The sequence below is a fragment of the Branchiostoma lanceolatum genome, chromosome 16 (genome assembly GCF_035083965.1).
Source record: "Branchiostoma lanceolatum isolate klBraLanc5 chromosome 16, klBraLanc5.hap2, whole genome shotgun sequence".
In the NCBI taxonomy this organism is placed as follows: Eukaryota; Metazoa; Chordata; class Leptocardii; order Amphioxiformes; family Branchiostomatidae; genus Branchiostoma; species Branchiostoma lanceolatum.
In genome coordinates, this window is record NC_089737.1 from 9,939,992 (window position 1) to 9,958,733 (window position 18,742).

At 38.9% G+C, this 18,742-nt stretch overlaps 1 protein-coding gene across 13 annotated transcripts in view; it reads right to left on the reverse strand.

The window, feature by feature from the left end:
* Positions 1-4,599: 4,599 nt before the first annotated feature.
* The window catches only part of LOC136421605 (anoctamin-4-like), a 49,586-nt gene continuing 35,443 nt past the window's right edge, over positions 4,600-18,742 (reverse strand). For 12 of the 13 annotated variants that reach the window (XM_066409048.1, XM_066409060.1, XM_066409058.1 and 9 more), the window contains 14 exons: positions 17,041-17,175; positions 16,238-16,331; positions 15,799-15,859; positions 15,173-15,255; positions 14,655-14,717; positions 13,506-13,580; positions 12,874-13,038; positions 12,383-12,589; positions 11,846-11,943; positions 11,051-11,190; positions 10,415-10,620; positions 9,700-9,893; positions 9,249-9,354; positions 4,600-8,622 (listed from right to left, as the gene is read on the reverse strand). In XM_066409048.1, the coding sequence (XP_066265145.1) occupies positions 8,425-8,622; positions 9,249-9,354; positions 9,700-9,893; positions 10,415-10,620; positions 11,051-11,190; positions 11,846-11,943; positions 12,383-12,589; positions 12,874-13,038; positions 13,506-13,580; positions 14,655-14,717; positions 15,173-15,255; positions 15,799-15,859; positions 16,238-16,331; positions 17,041-17,175 (1,825 nt within the window). In that variant the 3' untranslated portion in view covers positions 4,600-8,424. Of the gene's footprint in view, positions 8,623-9,248; positions 9,355-9,699; positions 9,894-10,414; positions 10,621-11,050; positions 11,191-11,845; positions 11,944-12,382; positions 12,590-12,873; positions 13,039-13,505; positions 13,581-14,654; positions 14,718-15,172; positions 15,256-15,798; positions 15,860-16,237; positions 16,332-17,040; positions 17,176-17,936; positions 18,072-18,742 lie in introns of all 13 variants that reach the window. The other variant, XM_066409049.1, reaches the window with a different exon arrangement.

An 18,742-nucleotide genomic window follows, 5' to 3' on the forward strand; every position in this document is an offset into this window, starting at 1 on the left:
CTTCTGTCGCTTACCACATCTGGTTCAAATTATGAGGAGCCAGAAGGCCTGAGATCGTGCCCGGGTAGGGCACGTCTGGATAAGAGGCGCACCGAGTCATACCAAAGACTTACAGATGGCACATACACAATGTACATTTGTATTTCTGAAACAGTTTGGAAGTTATTAAACCACACTCCACTGCCAGTACTACAGTAGAGTCTATTCCCTGCTGCAGTGATTGCACCCCAGTGTGGCCCAGGGCTACTGAATCGGAGATGGGCTCCGCCCTATTAAAACACTTAGCCTTATGGTGTGGGAGGACTTTAACAGGTTTTTTTTAACTCAACATTCCTGGCCACCCAGATTAATGAAGGCAACTTTTTCTTTTGCCATACTTTTTATATTATGTGTATGCACACATCAGCATGGCCTAATCCTAACACTATTGAAAGCTGAAGTCAATCATGATAACTTCAACTTTGCAAGCACTAGATAAGCCATGCAATACACTAACTGAACTGAATGATTTTGTTACAGGAAAAGTTCCAAGGCTATGGAAGGTCTAAAGCCTAAAGAAGAAACGAAGGACGACAGCCTTCTCAGCAAGATTTCTGGTGACTTTCTTGAATGTACCATCTGTCTGGAGCCATTTAAAGATCCCAAGGTCCTGCCGTGTCTTCACACCTTCTGTGAGGATTGTCTGAAGAAGTTTGTTGCACAAGATAAAGTGAAGAACAAGTTTCTGTGTCCGACATGCCGGACTGAAACTGTGCTTCCCAAGGGTGGAGTTGCCAGTCTAAATAACAACTTCTTTGTCCAGAGCTTGAGTGATACAGTTCAAGCTCACAAGAGTTTGGTAAGCAAGGAAGATGACAAAGTGCCATGTGACAACTGTGAAGAAGAAGGGGCTAGCCATGGCTGTGTTGTCTGTGAAGAGTTCTTGTGTGATGATTGTGCTTGTGCCCACCGTCGTGGCAAACGTACGCGCAGTCATGAAGTCATCGGTGCTGCAGAGTTTAAAGAGCAGATGATCACAAAGACAGAAACACTGAAGTCAAAATCTCTGCCAATCTGTCCAAAACATGATGATGAGAAGATGAAGTTCTACTGTGAGACTTGCAAGCACCCCATCTGTCGAGATTGCACGGTATTGCAGCACAAGAACCACAAGTATGGCTACCTGGTAGATGCTGTTGTCGACGTCCGAGCAAAGATTAAAGATAAACTGAAAGTTGCCAGGCAGAAAATGACTAAATACCAAGACAAGGCAAGCGCTGTTGCCAAAAAGCAAGCTGAGCTGGATACAAGTTCAGTCCTGCAGTGTTCATCCGCAACCTGCCATGGAAAATACTAGCCAAGCCTGAACACAACGCCAACAATAAGAGCTTAGGCTTTTACCTGCAGTGTGATGCTGACTCCAACAGCCTGTGGTCCTGCAGTGCCTCAGCTGAGCTGCGGTTGATTCCTCAGAAGAATGGTGTTCAGACTTATACACGGAAGTTTGAGCACATCTTCTACAGCAAGGAGAACGATTGGGGGTTCGCAGAGTTCATGCCCTGGCAGGAAGTGTGTGATCCACAGAAGGGATACATCAAGGATGACAAGATCGTGCTGGAGGCTTATGTGAGGGCAGATGCTCCTTGCGGTGAGAAGGAAACCATCGTTGGTAACAGCGATGATGAAGATTTGCTGAAGGGGGAGACAGAGGAAGAGGAACAGTTGCAAACAGAGGCAACTTTTCGTTTCAAGGTGGAAAACGTCAGCAAGCTCAATGAGGAGAAGTTCAGCCCTGCAGTGGTCATCCGCAACCTGCCATGGAAAATACTAGCCAAGCCTGAGCACAACGCCAACAATAAGAGCCTTGCCTTTTACCTGCAGTGTGATGTTGACTCAAAAAGGCTGTGGTCTTGCCGTGCATCAGCTGAGCTGCGGTTGATCCCTCAGAAGAATGGTGTTCAGACTTATACACGGAAGTTTGAACACATATTCTACAGCAAGGAGAACGATTGGGGGTTCGCAGAGTTCATGCCGTGGCACGAGGTGTGTGATCCACAGAAGGGATACATTAAAAACAACACAATTGTGCTGGAGGCTTACGTGAGAGCAGATGCTCCGCGAGGAATGAAGGAAATCATCCTTGGAAACATCTTCGTTGAAGAAATACTGAAGAAGAAAATGGAGGAAGAGGAGGAGTTGCAGACTGAGGCAACCATTCGCTTCACAGTGGAGAACTTCAGCAAGGTCAAAGAGAGTAAGTTCAGTCCTGCAGTGTTCATCCGCAACCTGCCATGGAAAATACTAGCCAAGCCTGAACACAACGCCAACAATAAGAGCTTAGGCTTTTACCTGCAGTGTGATGCTGACTCCAAAAGCCTGTGGTCCTGCAGTGCATCAGCTGAGCTGCGGTTGATCCCTCAGAAGAATGGTGTTCAGACCTATACACGGAATCTTCGACACATCTTCCATAGCGATGAAGGCAATTGGGGTTTCTCAGATTTCATGCTGTGGCATGAGGTTTGTGATCCACAGAGGGGATACATCAAGGATAACAAGATCATACTGGAGGCGTATGTGAAGGCAGATGTACCTTACATCACAGCCTGAGACTCAAAGTACAATGTTACTGTAGTTGGCAAGCTTAATGATATACATTATATGCTATAGACTATACTACTATTAGTAGTCTCTCCATTAATTTGATTTACCAAGCAAAGGCTTTGAGACCAATAATAAAAGGAAAGGATCTTCCCGGTGTTTGCATCACCAAGAGACAAATGAACAACGGTGTAAGACTGACGCAGGAATAGTAGGTAGCAGGGATTATTTAGGCTTAGAAGTTAGAGAAGTATGCTGTAGATTTTTGAAGAGAAAGTATTTTGTGCAAGAATGATTACAGTAACATACATGTATGCAGAAAAGAAAAACAACACACTGTCCACATGAAAACCTTTTCAAGTCTCCATTTGCCTCTACAAGCTTATGCTGTGGAAAAATTATGCACAATATATGAAAGTGCTACTGCGGTGTCTTATACGTAGAAATACTAGTACAATATTGTTACTATCTTATAGATTGTATCAGGTTGCTGATTGTAACTTCAAGGGTAACAGTCTTTGGATGCTTTTCTCTTGTTCTGCTAAGCGTATGTTTTTGTTTTATGTGTCAGATTAAAGTAAATTGTACTGACTGCTGATTTGCCTATGAAGAAGTTAAACTTATCATTTTGAAGATACATTTTGTACTTGAATGTGTATTGATATTCAAGTACATTATTTGTTATTCTATTAGTATTTACGGTCCATGTACAACAGACGATAAATTGGAGAGGGAAGTGTACAACAAAACATTCAATTGATGATAAGATTTGATTTTTGTTACATTTCTTGTATTCACTACCAATATAAACCAGCTTACCATGTTGCATTATAATGTCACGATTATTATTTGTTACTGGTTTTGGGTACCAGAAGTAACTACTAAACATATGTTAAGATTTCACCATTATTTTTTACTTGTATTCACTATCAATGTCCACAAAGGAAAAGCATTGCATTTGTAGGTACAGTGTGTATTTACTAGTAATTACTATGTATAACATTTATATGAAGATTTGACTAATATTTGTTCTTATTTATCATCAGTGGACAACAACTGAATGTTGCAGTATTAGTATTTGTTACTATTTACTATTGATAAACACAAACTAACCATGTTGTTGTATTTTTGTTAAGATTTAACTTTCTATAACTCAATATTGTATTTGATTAAGATTTGATTATATCATCTTGGTATTTAGTATTGACAAACACCAACTAACCGATGTTGCATTCATGTTAAGATCTAATCTTCCATTTCTTATTGAGTATTATATTATCTGTAGAATATAGATGACCTTGGGAAATTCTCTTTCCTTTCTTTAGGTCATTAAACTTTTGTTATATTGAATTTTTTTTATTTTGATTCTTTGTTCACTGGTTCTTTGGTGCAGCTGTTATTGTGGCTAGCTTTGGAGCTTAACTTGCCCAAATGTTGCAACTACTGTAACTATTAAAGTTCATGGGTATTCAATTTCGTGGTAGGGAGACAATGGAGTGTTTGTGGTGGTTTTGAGTTCGTAGCAAAGAAGTAGACTGAAGAAGACAGAACAAGCATTTTCTATGTTGTTTACAATTTGTGGTGAATAGGTCACCATGACAACTGTGAATATTTAACCACCTCTAAAATTTCAGTATTTACTAACTACTCAAGGTTTCACTTGTTGGCTAACTACTCCAGGTTTTCACTTGCTGGCTCCGTTGAAACGGGCCAAATGTGATCTTCACTGTGGACTGACTCTACCATCTAATCATTCCTTTTTCTGCCGAATTCTACGATTCATACGCCCGTAAGAGGGCCTGGTGGAGGCTACACATTTTCCATGGAGATAATGAATGCAAGTTTATCATCTTGCACAGCAGCTGTGCTCCGCTAGATGGCATTATTACACCACTTCGACAAGTGAAGCAATCTTCCTCTGCTGGCAAATGTTGGCTATCTACTCGACTACTCGTAGAAACATGTATATCAGCTACATCATTTATTTGTAGGTTATTAGAACAAAAACAGACACAAGGAAGATCTGTTGTGAAAATTTATTGTATAAATTTTGTACAATTTTCCACGCTGAATCATGACTAGTACTCACACTATAATCACTGAAACATGAAAATCACTGGGACCAAAGCCATCTACAGGTCTCATACAAATCTTTTTGCAGCAACCCCGAGACATGTATACGAAATTCCGGTAAGAGTCTTTTTAAAATGTGCTGCTGGCAGAAATACGCTCGTACAAGGATACAATGTCCTGGTATAGAAGGCATAGCAGTCTGGACAATGCGTTACAAGAGCACACTTTTTCATATACAATTGTTAGTAGACAACAGAGAGTTAAGATATTTACAATCAATAAATTTGAAGATATCATCGTCTTATTGATTATGAAAACAAGTTCTGTGCATTCTCTATAATTCTTGAGTGACCAAAAAGCAATAAAGTACTACTGCAATCCACTAAACTACTGTACAACTACTAAAATGTTATGATACTTTCACTACTATATGACAAGCGAGACTACATTGTAAAATGTAAATACATACTAAATATTTGTACATTGAATTTTCATACAAGTACGGTGGAAAATCAGACTAATGGTTCACACTAATAAGACACTAATATCGACAATTTGTAAAAAGATCATTTGAAATCTTAAAATCACAGAAATTCATGTTTTCAGCTATACTGAATTACGATTTTTCTATATATCTCTTGCACATCTTTGGATGGATACATACACTGTTTAGAAATACTACCGGTAGAATAAGATACAATATCATCAACTATAATATGATCCAGTGTATCATAGGTGTTAGCTATAGCAATCAGTGCAAAAAGCATGTAACTGCATGCACATGTTAACAACAAAGAAATGAAGAAATAAAGCAGCTAGTAGTACAACAGTAGTTCAATACATTCTTCGTAACACCTAAAAATAAGGGATGTACATCCCCATAGCTGTACACTATAAAGCCATATACACTAAGGTCCACAAAAACACTTGCCAACATTTCTGTGCAAGACGCGATGTTAAAGCGATCATACGTTCAACCATTCTTTGCTAATTGTAGACGTTTGAAAATCAGCAGGTCAGAGAGATTTGGGGTGGTTTGATTTGATTCAGTATGATTTTGATTTGATCTGATTTGATTTAAAGCAGCGTGAAGAGAGCCAATACTTATGCCAATATCATAGGTTGGTCTCCCTCTCACTTACTGATTTTCTGAGCACGGCACCTGCAAAGAAACGACAACAAACATTTGACTTTTTGTGGACAGTGACATAAGGCCTTATAGTATACAATTTTGGATTTACTCTCTTTGCTTCTGGATGAGACTTAAAACATTTTTGAACTACCATTGCATCTATAACTAATCTCCAAGCAGATGTAAGGATCTGGCTCTTTTTCAGTGTTTCACACATGTTTTTGTGACATCTAGTACCCATTTCTAGTATTGTAGTTTTAACAGGAAAAATCGAACCATGAACAAAAATACACTGATAGAAATGAGTACTAAATGTTACGAAAACAATGACATAAAACACAATGAGCCTGATCCTTACATCTGCTTGGAAATTACCCTAGCACCTGAACAATTTGGTAATGACAAAATCATTGATAAAGGACAGTGAAAAGCAATTGTAGCAATCATCATCGATAATGACAGATATTACTCTTCAAAGAAAAAGGCATGTACATGTACATTATTATTTTTGACAATTCAATTTTTTTTTCTCATTTTCCAACACTAGCTTCACAGCATAACAGTTTTTGGTTTGAATCTACATGTACAGCAGTTCCCTTTCCTTGCAGTCTTGCTTGCCTCAGCATCTACTTGAAAATTCTCTGTTTTGCCTTTTAATTTCTAGATTGAAGATATTCTTTTTTCCTGTTTAGATGCACAAAATACACCACTGCTCCAAACACAGTTACTGTAGCACTGATGCTGTCTGTTATTGCTGTGCACGGTGGCCACTACATCGACTTAAGTGGTTTCAACTTGCGTTTGTGCAAAAAAGTCCCACAAAAAGTCCACCCTAGATGATTGTACAGTACAGTTGGCCATTTACAGGCAACTATGGGTACTACGAAAGAACTGCAATCTCTAACAAAGGTACTGGGTGCAAGACATACTAACTGTGTTGAATCAGTATCATCCAATACCCAATTGTCCAAAGCTTATGTCCAGTTTTCTCTCTTTTATAATTTCAATCAAAAGCTACAGTTGAGGTAATTATTTGAAGACCATAAGACAATAAAATAGATGAATTTTAAAATAAGTGTGACTGGAACTTCTAAAAGGTTTAGTCTGAACTTTTAAAGTGTATTTTAAGTACAGTTTGTCTGTAAAAAAATGGTTCAGACAATAAACAAACTGATAGAATGTGAGTGCGATAAAACTGTAGAGTTTGGCATCACATGCATTCTAAATCATTCACTACCCCAAAGTTCCTATTTGCAAAATGCATTTGATAAAAGATATATACATGTAATATTAAATCAAATTTTCAACAAAATTAGTTTGACTGCTATATAGTCTAAGATTGTCAAGTCATCATACTTTAAAAAAACGTGTACAATTATTCAACCAAACTCAAAGTACCCTCTTCATAAACTCTTTTTAACCTTCTCCCTGCTGCCTGACCCCATAACTAATACAAATTTGGAAGTAAATGGCTACCTTAGCAACCTGGAGGTTAAAAAGAAACAAGATAAAATCCTTACAGAAAACTGTCATATGACAAAAGTTGCACACCTACATGAAATAAAGATAGCGTTCATTTTCAGTTATTAGCAATTTTTTCACTGTGAACAATTAGTCTTTGCTTCCAGCAATTACTGAAAGCTTTGAATACAATAATTACATTTTTAGAAGTGGTTTTTGAGCTGAGGAATATGACCCAATATATTTTCTTCACCAAGGCCAACTCAACAGTTTGGATTTTTCTTTTGGTACACTTACTAGCCTGGAATCCATTCTATTCTAGCTCTGTTCACTGCTTTGATCGCTTCTATGCAGTATAGTCTGGAACCCGATAATGGAAAAACAATTGGCATTTGAATATTTGCCAAAAATTAGGCAAGACTTTTGATTGGCTCCGAGTCATATGGTCCTCGTAACGGCATGGTAACCGGCTCTGAACAGGCATTCGTAAGATTGACCCTGTTACACTGCTTCTGAGAAATATTCGATTCCTGAAACAATGTAGGACGTAAGGACCAAACATTTCAATGGGGACATTCAGCCAGAGTACTTTGCGTGGAAGCTATCATTGGAGTGACCCAGAGCTAGAATGGATGAATTCCAGGCTAAAACATAATGATTTTAAAATACATAGAATTTGGCTATTTTGGATCAAATAGTTTTGAAAGTGACTTTGAATTCTGTAAACCCTGTTTGTTAACTTGACTATGTATAATGAACAGCCTATGAATGTCACATGTAAACAACTCTTAACAGTTTTCATTTTTCCACAATCGGCATAATTCAATGTCCACTTTGCAATTATATTTCTTATGTTACAAAATCTGTCTTATATCAATTTCATTTAGTCTTTCTTCTTTTATAAAATTTGGTTATTCTCAGCTTGTCAAATCAGCCTTTTCCCCTTTGTCTATGACAACTCTATACCCCCCTACTTTAAAAAGTGTTAATGTCCACTTAAACAAGCAATGATGCAGCAGAAGACAGTTGGATTCTAAAAGTAGGGGTGTGCATGTAAAAAAATCTCATCAACCCTGACCACCCCTATTTACAAATAGATCAGGCTGCTACATCAACCGGGCTGCATGTAGTTGAGGGTTGGTTCACTTCGTAAACAGGGGTGTTTGGGGTTGATTTTTGGGTTATTCCTGTTGGTAGGCTTGTCGCTGGCGCGTACCGTCCGTGTTGTGGAGGTGGTCGGTGCTCTGGCGGAGGTCCTTCTCGTTGCTGAAGAACATCTCGGTGGTGAGGTACTGCTCGCGCTTGATGAGGTCGTGGAGGTCGTGGGGCACGTCAGGGATCAGGTAGGCCAGGATGTTCTTGATCAGGAACACAATGTGCTGTAACAGGGAGGAAAGATTATAAGGGATTAGGTAGGCCAGGATGTTCTTGATCAGGAACACGATGTGCTGTAACAGGGAGGAAAGATTCAGTACATTTTGAAATTTTTGTGGTGTTTTCAACTTAATTTAATTTTGAAAATTCATCATCATTGCCAAGCAACCATATGGGGTACTTTCGAAAGGCAAGTTGGCAACCAAAGTTAGATTTCTGTCAAGTTTGGAAGTAAGTAACAAGCACTGAATGTGTAATCAACAATTTCCTATCAGCTAGGAAGATAGATATAGCTATATATCTGGTTGTTAAAGGTAAAGGTAGTACCACAGCCTTTTCGAGGCTTTATACAGCCTATGAGGACCCTATAGAGGCAGTGGGTTGTTATCCACTGTGTCTAGGGCATGGTACTGGAAGGCAGAGCCCAACCCTCTCCTTTCACCGCCTTTTAAACCTCCCCAACCAAAGTCAGGTACCTATTTTTACACCAGGGTGGAGTGAGGAAAGTCATGTGAAGTGGCTTTCCCAAGAGCACAACATCTGAAGCATGTCAGAGGATTTGAATCCAGGACCTGGGCCAAACACCCTAACAGTTACGCCAACATGACGACACAATATCTGGTGGCCTTACCTCAAACAGAACGATGAAGACAAATCTGGCAGCGAAGGTGTGCCAGAAGTGCAGCGTGTACTGGTACTCATTCTCATCGCCCGGGGGGTAGCGGTAGGCTTGGAACCTGTAGGGGACAACATCATACATTATTAGCTTAAACTACTTTTTTCTATAAGTGTGTTGGCCATGTGTACTTCAACGTGTTTGAGGTGTGGTTGTCCTCAATCACGGATTGCCCATTTAACGTCCTATCTAAGGTAAAGGAGGGTCCCTAACTGAGGGGAGCTACTCATTTTCACCTGAGTGAAGAGAGGTAATTTTCGGAAAGTGCCTTTCCCAAGGGAACAAATTCAACAGGGCATGTCAAGAGATTTGAACCCAGAACCTCTGGGCAAACATCGTGCCACTACATCATTACATCACACACAAGCAACACCAAACTGTTGAGAAACTTATGAACATGTCTTACCTGCAGATGGAGACGTTGTTCCCATCAGGCCCCAGGGGGTTGTTGGGGATGCTGAGCGTCTGGAAGTCGCTGACATTGAAGTACGACAGCGAGTCCTCCACGTAACCACGCATGGACACGCCCGGCTCCGGGCTGTACCCGTACAGGTACACCAGCCGCGGGATGAAGTTGGACGTGTAGCCAATCACAAAAGCCTGCGATTAACATAAGCACGGAATCATTAAAATATATGGAAATACATTATACACTCGATCAAAAAGTTTGATGTTTTAGTAATTTCTTTACATAACAAGTTAGGTTTACCTTATCAAATTGCTTAGTAATATTTGCAGGGCACAAATACCACATTGTTGTTCTTTGAGTTGAGTGAAGAAATACAATCAGGTGTAAAGTGTTTTTCCCAAGGGCACAATACTGGAGCCTGCAAGGGTTTTAAACCTAGAACCTTTAGATTCTAATTCACCAACCCTAACCAGCAGACCATCTTCCCAGCTCCCAGATTTACATGATTGTATGCTGCAGTTTGAAAGGAAGCTGCATAATAACCCTAACCATAAGACCACTTTGCCACCTTAACTGAAGTCTGTTAGCTGGATGAAGTCATATTTTAAGGGCTCCCTAGGAAATCGGTTACCTAGTTAACTGAAGGGACCACCCTAAAGATTCATAAATGAATGAACAAATAAATATACTGTATTCAAGATAAGTTTCTTACATTGGAGATGACAGCAACTTTTGCCAGGACCTCGAGGATGTTGTACCAGACGCCGATATCCTGAGCGCGGGCAGCCATCGGTCGGCGGTACTGCGTCACGAACTTGTAGGCGTCCAGTCGGATTTCCAGGATGTTGTTGATCAGAGCGAAAAACGGTGCCAGGGGGAACGCCGCGACAAACAGTGTGACGAACCCAAACTGGATAACTGGGGAAGAGGGAATCAACAACAAATGAAGTAAATGAAGTAAATGCTGTTAATCTTGAAATGGCTTAAGTGGTTTTATGTTCAAGATGAGCTCTCCACCACAAATTCATGACGCCCTGCATGTGCATTTCCAATGTATTACAAAATCCACAGTTCTAAAATATAATCTAGAACTTCTAAAGTCTAATTTACTATCTGCATTCCAGCCTCTAACTGTTAATGTTTCTTTCATTTCCGGAGGAAAACTTGGAACTTTTCTTTTGCAATGTGTGTTTATGATTCTACCAGTAGACATCCTGACTGGAATCTCTGTTGACAGAGACTCTGATTTGAATTGATCTTCACTGACTAGTAGAACTGACGTTTCTGTCAGATCGCATCTATCTCTACCATAACAATATTACACAAAGACTGATTTGATGTGTCTCACCCATCTCCAAGTACTCGGGGAACAGCGCCATGATGGGGACGGGCACGAGATCGCAGTCCTGCTCCCACCGCGTGTACGCCTGCGTGGGCACGTCGTCCTGGTCGATATTCCCGCGCCGAGACCACCAGTTCTTCAGCTTCCTGTAATCATAACGTCACGTTTCTCTCAAAAACCAGTTTAAAACATCAGAATTGCCAAAGCTTAACCTCCCTGCTGCCTAACCCCATAACAACTACAAATTTGGTACCAAATGGCTACCTTAGCATGCTGAAGGTTAAACATATGCTGCAAAATCAATATAACCATTAGTTACTACAAACCTCTGATGTGAGTATTTCGCTACCTTTTTAAGTCACTGTTTGAGGAATATTCTTGTAACTGTTATTTATATATGTGACTGATGAACCTCTTCAATGAAAACTCTGATGAAATTTAATCTAGGTTTCCATTTAAAGGAAAGCATATTACCAGTGAGTGTGTTCAATATGTTTTGTGATCTGATCTGGTATCATAAATTCAAATGTTCTGAAGAGGGAAAATGTATTTGAAATTGAGTTTTTAATAAACTGGCATCTGTTTCAATAACTAAAGGTGCCATTTTCTTACATGGTTTGAACGACAGATTTGACAACTATCTCTTCTTCTTATTGAACCTCTATCCTTTGTACTACGTGACCGACATGTTTTGTGTAGGTTTAAAGAACACACTTTTTCGGCAAAGGAAAACGGTTCAGAAACAATGCCAAGGAAATATTCTGCATTTACTGGCAAATGTTTTTAAAAAGTTGTACTCACGGGAAGATGAGCTCCATGAAGTTGTTGTAGGCCTGCTTGCCCACCATGATGATAGCCAGTTGGAGGCACAAGTCGATCAGGCAGCCTCCAACATCACACTGGTAATGCAAGATTGGGTTTCAAGGGTTAGCATTTCACAATGGTCCACTCAACGGCGCCACCTAGTAACTGGCTTGTGAACTGCAGTCAACACTATAGTTGTGTGGACATTGTCTATCAAGTTTGTGAAAGAAAAACCTTACATTCAGATGGATCATGATGAGAAGGTTCATGGCTTGCATTTATGTCTTATTATTGATAATGACTAACATTTTGCTGTTTTTTCTATCAACTTTCAAGGCTCTAAAATTTACTGAAAGTTATTCAAATACATTTAAATTTGCAACACATTGAAAATCAAAGTTCACAGTTACTGTACAGTAGTATTTTTTGACTTAGCGGTTGAAACAACTATAGTTAAAACAATGGAGGATGGAACAAATGTTTGAGGTCACCGGTCAAGACATTGCAAATATTCCAGAATTTACGGTTTCTTACTTCGTCGGGTCTGTACTCGTTCAGGAAGTAGTTGTAGTCCCCCGGTCTTCCTACAAAACTCCCCTTGAAGAAAGCTATGTAGAAGATGGAGGCGTAGTAGTTGACCGACTGGAACAGGAACATCTTGAAGGTGAAGCTGTCCTCGTATTCTGTCTGCGTACGCGGGAGCTCCATGTCCGTCAGCCAGTAACAGACACGTTCGTACAGCTGAAACACGACAAATGGGAAATTTGAGCTTACTTTCATTTCTCCAGAGTTTGAACGTACATTAATTTTGATAACTTTTTTATGTGTAAACAAGGAAACAATGTGCCACTTTTATTTCATTTTGCATAACCAGTTAACTGCCTTTAGGCACAACACATCGATTCTGTACAGTACAAGCTGCATAAGATTGGACTGTAAGGTTTGATTGATCCACACCGGGAAGGCCCCCTACTCTTTCCAATAAGTGTGGTAGGTTCTTTAACAGTCTTCAAAGTATTTCTTACCTTGTTGAGAATCATGATGGCGACCAAGTTGAGCAGAGCGGCGGTGGCTGAAGTGGCGAGTTTTGCACGTTCCGAGATGAGCCCCAGGTCCGACCTGTAGAACACCACCACGATCACGATCCGGTAAACGATCACGGCAAACACGGCGCAAAGAACCAACGAGATCTGTCGGAAAGTTTCAAAAACAAGGCAATCAGTGAATTGGGCTTTAAACATTAAAATGCCACAATTACTGTGGAACATGAAGATTTATACTAATGATTAGGGACTAAAATAATATTATGTTTAACTGAGTTATTTGTTTGCACTTGAAATAATGTACATGTATGTTGGTGAAGGTTAGACATCCAGGTAATAAGACCCAAAAAACAGACCTAATGTTAATAGACTTAGGGTTAATGTACATGACGTATGCTGAATCCATCCATCATATAGTAACATGGAACAAATACATTTACTAGAAATTGTATGAATCATGTTTACCAATGAAAGCAATACTTCTTGTCACTGAAAATTTCTTAAGGTACAATAGAAGGAAACCCAGGCCTGCAATACACTGATCCATCCATCCATTTGTTTTTTGTTGATTCATTTGTTTACTCCCTTGCTCATTCACTCAGTGGCTCACTCACCATGAAGACCACCACCAGACTAGCCCAGACCAGCCTCGGTACTTTGTTGTAGAACGGCAGGAAAGCTTCTTCCAACTGAAACAAAGAAAAGTCAATGCTTTAAAATATACATAATGAAAAACTACAACATTGAAATAAAACAGCTAGTATATAGACAATAAATGCAATGTGAACAAAGTTGTTGAGATCAATCCTCTGAAGGTTGAAACAACCAACTTTCATTGAATAAGAAACTTTTATGCAACAAAACACAAAAAGAACAATGTCAATGCCATAAGTCTTTGGCAACAACAGAAAATCTGGTCCAATCATAGAGAACTGAACAGATTTAGTATGACATCAACTTTAACTGAAAATGTGAACAAACTTTTTCACTTGTGTCCAAATGACAACCATTCCTGTAACAATTCAATCCTAAAACTGTCACAGGCTAGTTATATATGATAGTTATCATTTGAAGTTCAAATGAGACATTAATATATGAGGGTTAGATAACCAACAGAAAAATACTCTCTTTTGAAATACATGTAAAAATAGGGAGTCAGGAACCTTGGATTGAAAAAAACCCCAAAAAACTTTGGATGATCCAACTGTGGGATAACTCTGAATGAACCTGTTTTGGACGTTGAACCTACGTAAGGCTTGGAGATTTCTAAGTTAAGATTGGCCAGCCCTTCTGGAGTCATGACATAGACCTATCATGGGAGGAGTTAAACAACATGCAGAGGTGATCTATGCTGTATTCCCTGTACATCAACATGTGATGCTAAGTTTCGCTCTGCAGATAGATCCATCCTGACTGTCCATCACAATTAGCAGTTCAACCAAGAGAGTGGTTGCATGTCTGTCAAATATTTGCATTTCATGTTTTTATTTTGCATATTTTGGCAGAGGAAGGCAGGGCTATGGAATTGGCCTATTGAATGAGGAACCATTGGCACTGCCCCTGAGGTGTCACAAAAAAATCTCACTCCAACTAGTGTTTTTCAAGTGCTATTTTGACATTCAAAATCTACCACTTGCCCATAACTGAAGACATTTCTAATGTTAATATTCATAGCTGGCACCAGTTAAAAAAATTGCCAACTACGTATCATGCTCAATAATGATTAGATATATATGAATACTAAATCAAATATGATTTCTGACCTTGTTGACAGGATTGATCCTGTGAGTGGACACCTTGGACTCGAACTCAGGCCTCGGTCTCTCCTGGAATACAAAGGGTCAGTTTGAGCATCATGTAACCATGGTTTCCAATGCTAAAGGTCAACTGTCTCAGAACATTTTTAAGACATGGATTAATGTCATCATAACCAATTACAAATAGTTGAGTTCATGGATATGATATTTTATATTTCTGGATAAGTCTATAATATTGATTATTTCTGCATTCATAATGTATTTACATGTAGTTTTGGCTTCTTTCTGCTTGTCTCATGGTGACTATGAAACAAATAGATTACTTCATCTGAATACTGTAAAAATCATTATCATAAGCATGGACTTAATGTCCTGGTAGGATGGGAAAGAAGTTTTCACACTGTTTTAAGTTTGCATTTGAAATAATTGTGTATCAAAATTGTCTAATAGACTGGTCAGAGCAAAACAGAAAAATAAAAACACAGCAAACATTTTAAGATTACGGTAAGTCACTGTTTACACACCTCTTCATCCTCAAAGCCCACCAGGTCCCAGTCATAAGAGATCACAGCTTGTTTCCTCTTCCAGAACTCCAGGAACATGGTGGCTGAGGTGGGTTCAGTAAAGTTAAGTCAAGAATACTAACAGTATACAGCAGTTTCTTCAAATTCACAATCCATACATTATTTTGTAGATTTTAGGAAACTCAACATAGAAGTAGCAATATTGGTACAATTCACACAAAGTTACAGCAGATGTACATGTACATGTACTAGTATTTTGTGATATGACGTATATCTTGTAAACAATACATTTTTGTACTGGTTAGTAAGTATACTGTAAAAGTACCTAATGTAGACTAAGGACATCAACATATAGTTTGGTAGCAAGGTGATGCTCTTTTATATTTCTTTTTCCTTCCCTTTAGTTTGGAAAACTATGTTACTAGGAATAGTAACAAAGAAATGACATTGGTCAGATTGACACGTACATACTAGTTCTTTCTATAGTAAGTAAACATAAGAATGACCACCAAAAATGTGTAAATCGTACTATGAAACATAACAAGAAGACATTGTCAATTACTAAGGCATGCTTAATGTACAGAGAAATTTCTAAGTCGGTTCAAGCTACGTAGAAGTCTACCTACCCCACAGAGCCATGAAGATGGCAAAGAACACAGTTGCAGGATTGTCTATCACGTGCGAAGCCTAGGGTTAACAAGAGTTACATTTAAAGACTAATCATAATGATTATAACATTCATTCTAACACTTAACATTTCTAGACAAAATGTCAACTCAGACTGATCATACAATATGAAATGCAAGATTAGGACTACAATCTTTGTCTAATTGGATTAATGATTATATCATCTTGTCGGATTAATAATTCTAAATGCACATGCCAAGTACAATCCTAACCAAAATATAGCAAGTAGGTCAACAGGATAGGGATAAACAATGATATCACTGCCCTGCAAGATAGACCCATTACATGTATATTGCACCTACAGTAGCTAGTGCAGTTCACAAGACAATCACTAGGTGGCGCTGCTGAGTGGACTACTGTGAAATGCTAACCCTTCACCTGTGAGTATCTGCACTGGTTGCTTAACGGCCAGTAGTTGCACCTCTGGTCACACAGTGGACACATGGTAATGTTGGAGCCGCAGATCTCTTGGCTAAAACGGAAAAGACCAGATATTAATCACATTAACACATAACTTTATGATGTGTAGATTCAGAACTTACCAAATGGTAGAAAGTGGAAAAGTTGTTACAGTAGTAAACGAATCCTAAATGTCAACATTTAACACGCTGAATTTGTCATTATATCATCTCAAACTTGGTACGAACATAATTTTTTTTCTCTAAATTTGAAGATTATCAATTTGAAACAAACAGACAAAATCTGTATCAGAATTTAGTGGTTTAATTAAAAAATGGAGTTGGTGAAAAAAATCTTCCACTAATATTTGCCAAAAAGCAAGTTAATTACATGTATAGGCAAAATTCTCAGTATGGAAATGTCAAATTGAATGAATACAGTTCACATTTTCTCATAATGTTACAAAGTGTACATGAAGTGCATGTAGACTCTTGTAGAGTGGAGATTGCAATCCAGCAAACCATGATCAGATATTCCCTTACAAGACAGTCAAAATTTTTCTACTTCGATTCATCACAATTCAGATCAATAGATTGTCTTGAAATTTAGGATCCTAACATCCTGATCGTGATCTCTGTAGTGTTGACGGAGACTCTGATCAGGATCTCTGCCGGTAGATCTCTGCCAGATCAATTCTGTCAGATCGCAATCTCTACAATAATATACATATACTGGACAGATATGGATTTGAAAAGAAAACCTTATCCCGTTGTTAGCGTTACCTTGTAACATCCTCTCCCAACGAGATTGCTCCGTACAAGATGCAGATGAAGCCAACGATAGCGGGCGCAATGAGCGTGTTCGTGTAGAACCCGAGCCACGCGAAGTACAGCCCGATCTTCTCACCGAAGTACTGTCTATAACGGTTCCCGCCACCAACATGCAGACAGCAGAGGATGATGGGATAGCAATGGCGGAGGAGGTAGGATGACGGAGATTGAGGAAGAAAAGCATGATGGGAGAATGTTGCATGATGGGTAAGAAATGATGGAGCAAGGTATTGTGGGAGGAGATTGGGAGTGGTGAAGTTGGAGCAAGAGATAATGGGTATCAAAAATGGAAAAGAAAAGAGACAAAGAAACAGGGAAAGAGAAAATATTTTTGTGTTAGAAATTAACCCATCACCGCATCTTATGGAAAGTCTGGCTGGTTAAATCAGATGGTTTAAGGGTATCCCCCTCTACAACTGATTGATCCAGTAAACTTTTTCAACAGGGAAATTCACTTTGCAACAATTTTGGTTATTCTCTCATCTGCATCAGATTTAACTATTTTCTTACTAATTGTAGAAAATCTAAGCTTTTTTTAAAAGCTCAGTCAGTAAAATGTCAGATGAAGTGCCATACAATGTATGTTGCAAAGAGGATAACCCTGTTAAATGCCTACACCTGTTATTAAGACCATACCAATTTTGTACAGTACTTGATTCCTACTAGATTTTCGCCTTTATTATTTTCTTTACACAGACACACTTTTGTCACTTTCCAAACAAAAAATCTGTGAACCTGCTGTAATACAATTGGTGTGGCCGTGGAATAATAGAAAGCGTTAGTTGTGTATTCATCATGTGTGTCCGTCCACCGGTGTGACCACCACCCAACCTCTTAGCGCCGAGTACCTGACTTTTTCGCCCGGCATCGTTCCGAGCCCGTAAAAGATAACGGCCATTCCGAAGAGCGACGGCAGCCAGAGCATGGTGGTATAGTGGCCCAACCACACGAAGTAGATACCTATCTGGCTTCCAAAATAATCTCTGAGAAACGCATACAAAACACTGTTTCATACACCACCATTTGCTCTACAGATTACTAATGGAACAGTAATAAGCCAGTAGAGGTAGATACTTCTATCTGGCTTGCAAAATAATCACTGAGAAACGTACATACAAAACACTGTTTGATACCCCACCATGCATTTTGCTCTATTATGGAATAGTAATAAGCCAGTAGAAGTAGATACTTATATCTGGCTCGCAAAATAATCTCTGAGAAACGCACACAAAACATACTGTTTGGTTCACCACCATTCCCTAAGTAACTAACAGTAATAAAACACAGTAATAAAACAGTAGTGAAACAGTAATAAGCTGCTTCACAGTTTGAACTGTGCATGCACAAGGTCAAAGGTGAAGGCCCCTAACTTGTAACAGTTCTTGTTTAGAATATGATTGATATAATATGTATATGTCCAGATGTGTTTTGTTTATGTCTTACTATAGGTAACTTAAACTTTGACATATTACCCACAATTCATCACACTGCGGATGTGCAGTTCAAACAGTGAGCTAGCTTATTGTTAAGAACAATGCAGTTATGTACTTTTTGCTCTCAGAAAAAGCAACAAACTTGGATAAGCATTCTTTATCTATAGACATGCAAATTAAACATGCCTAAGCTTCTGGTTGATAGTTTAAAAACAATTGAA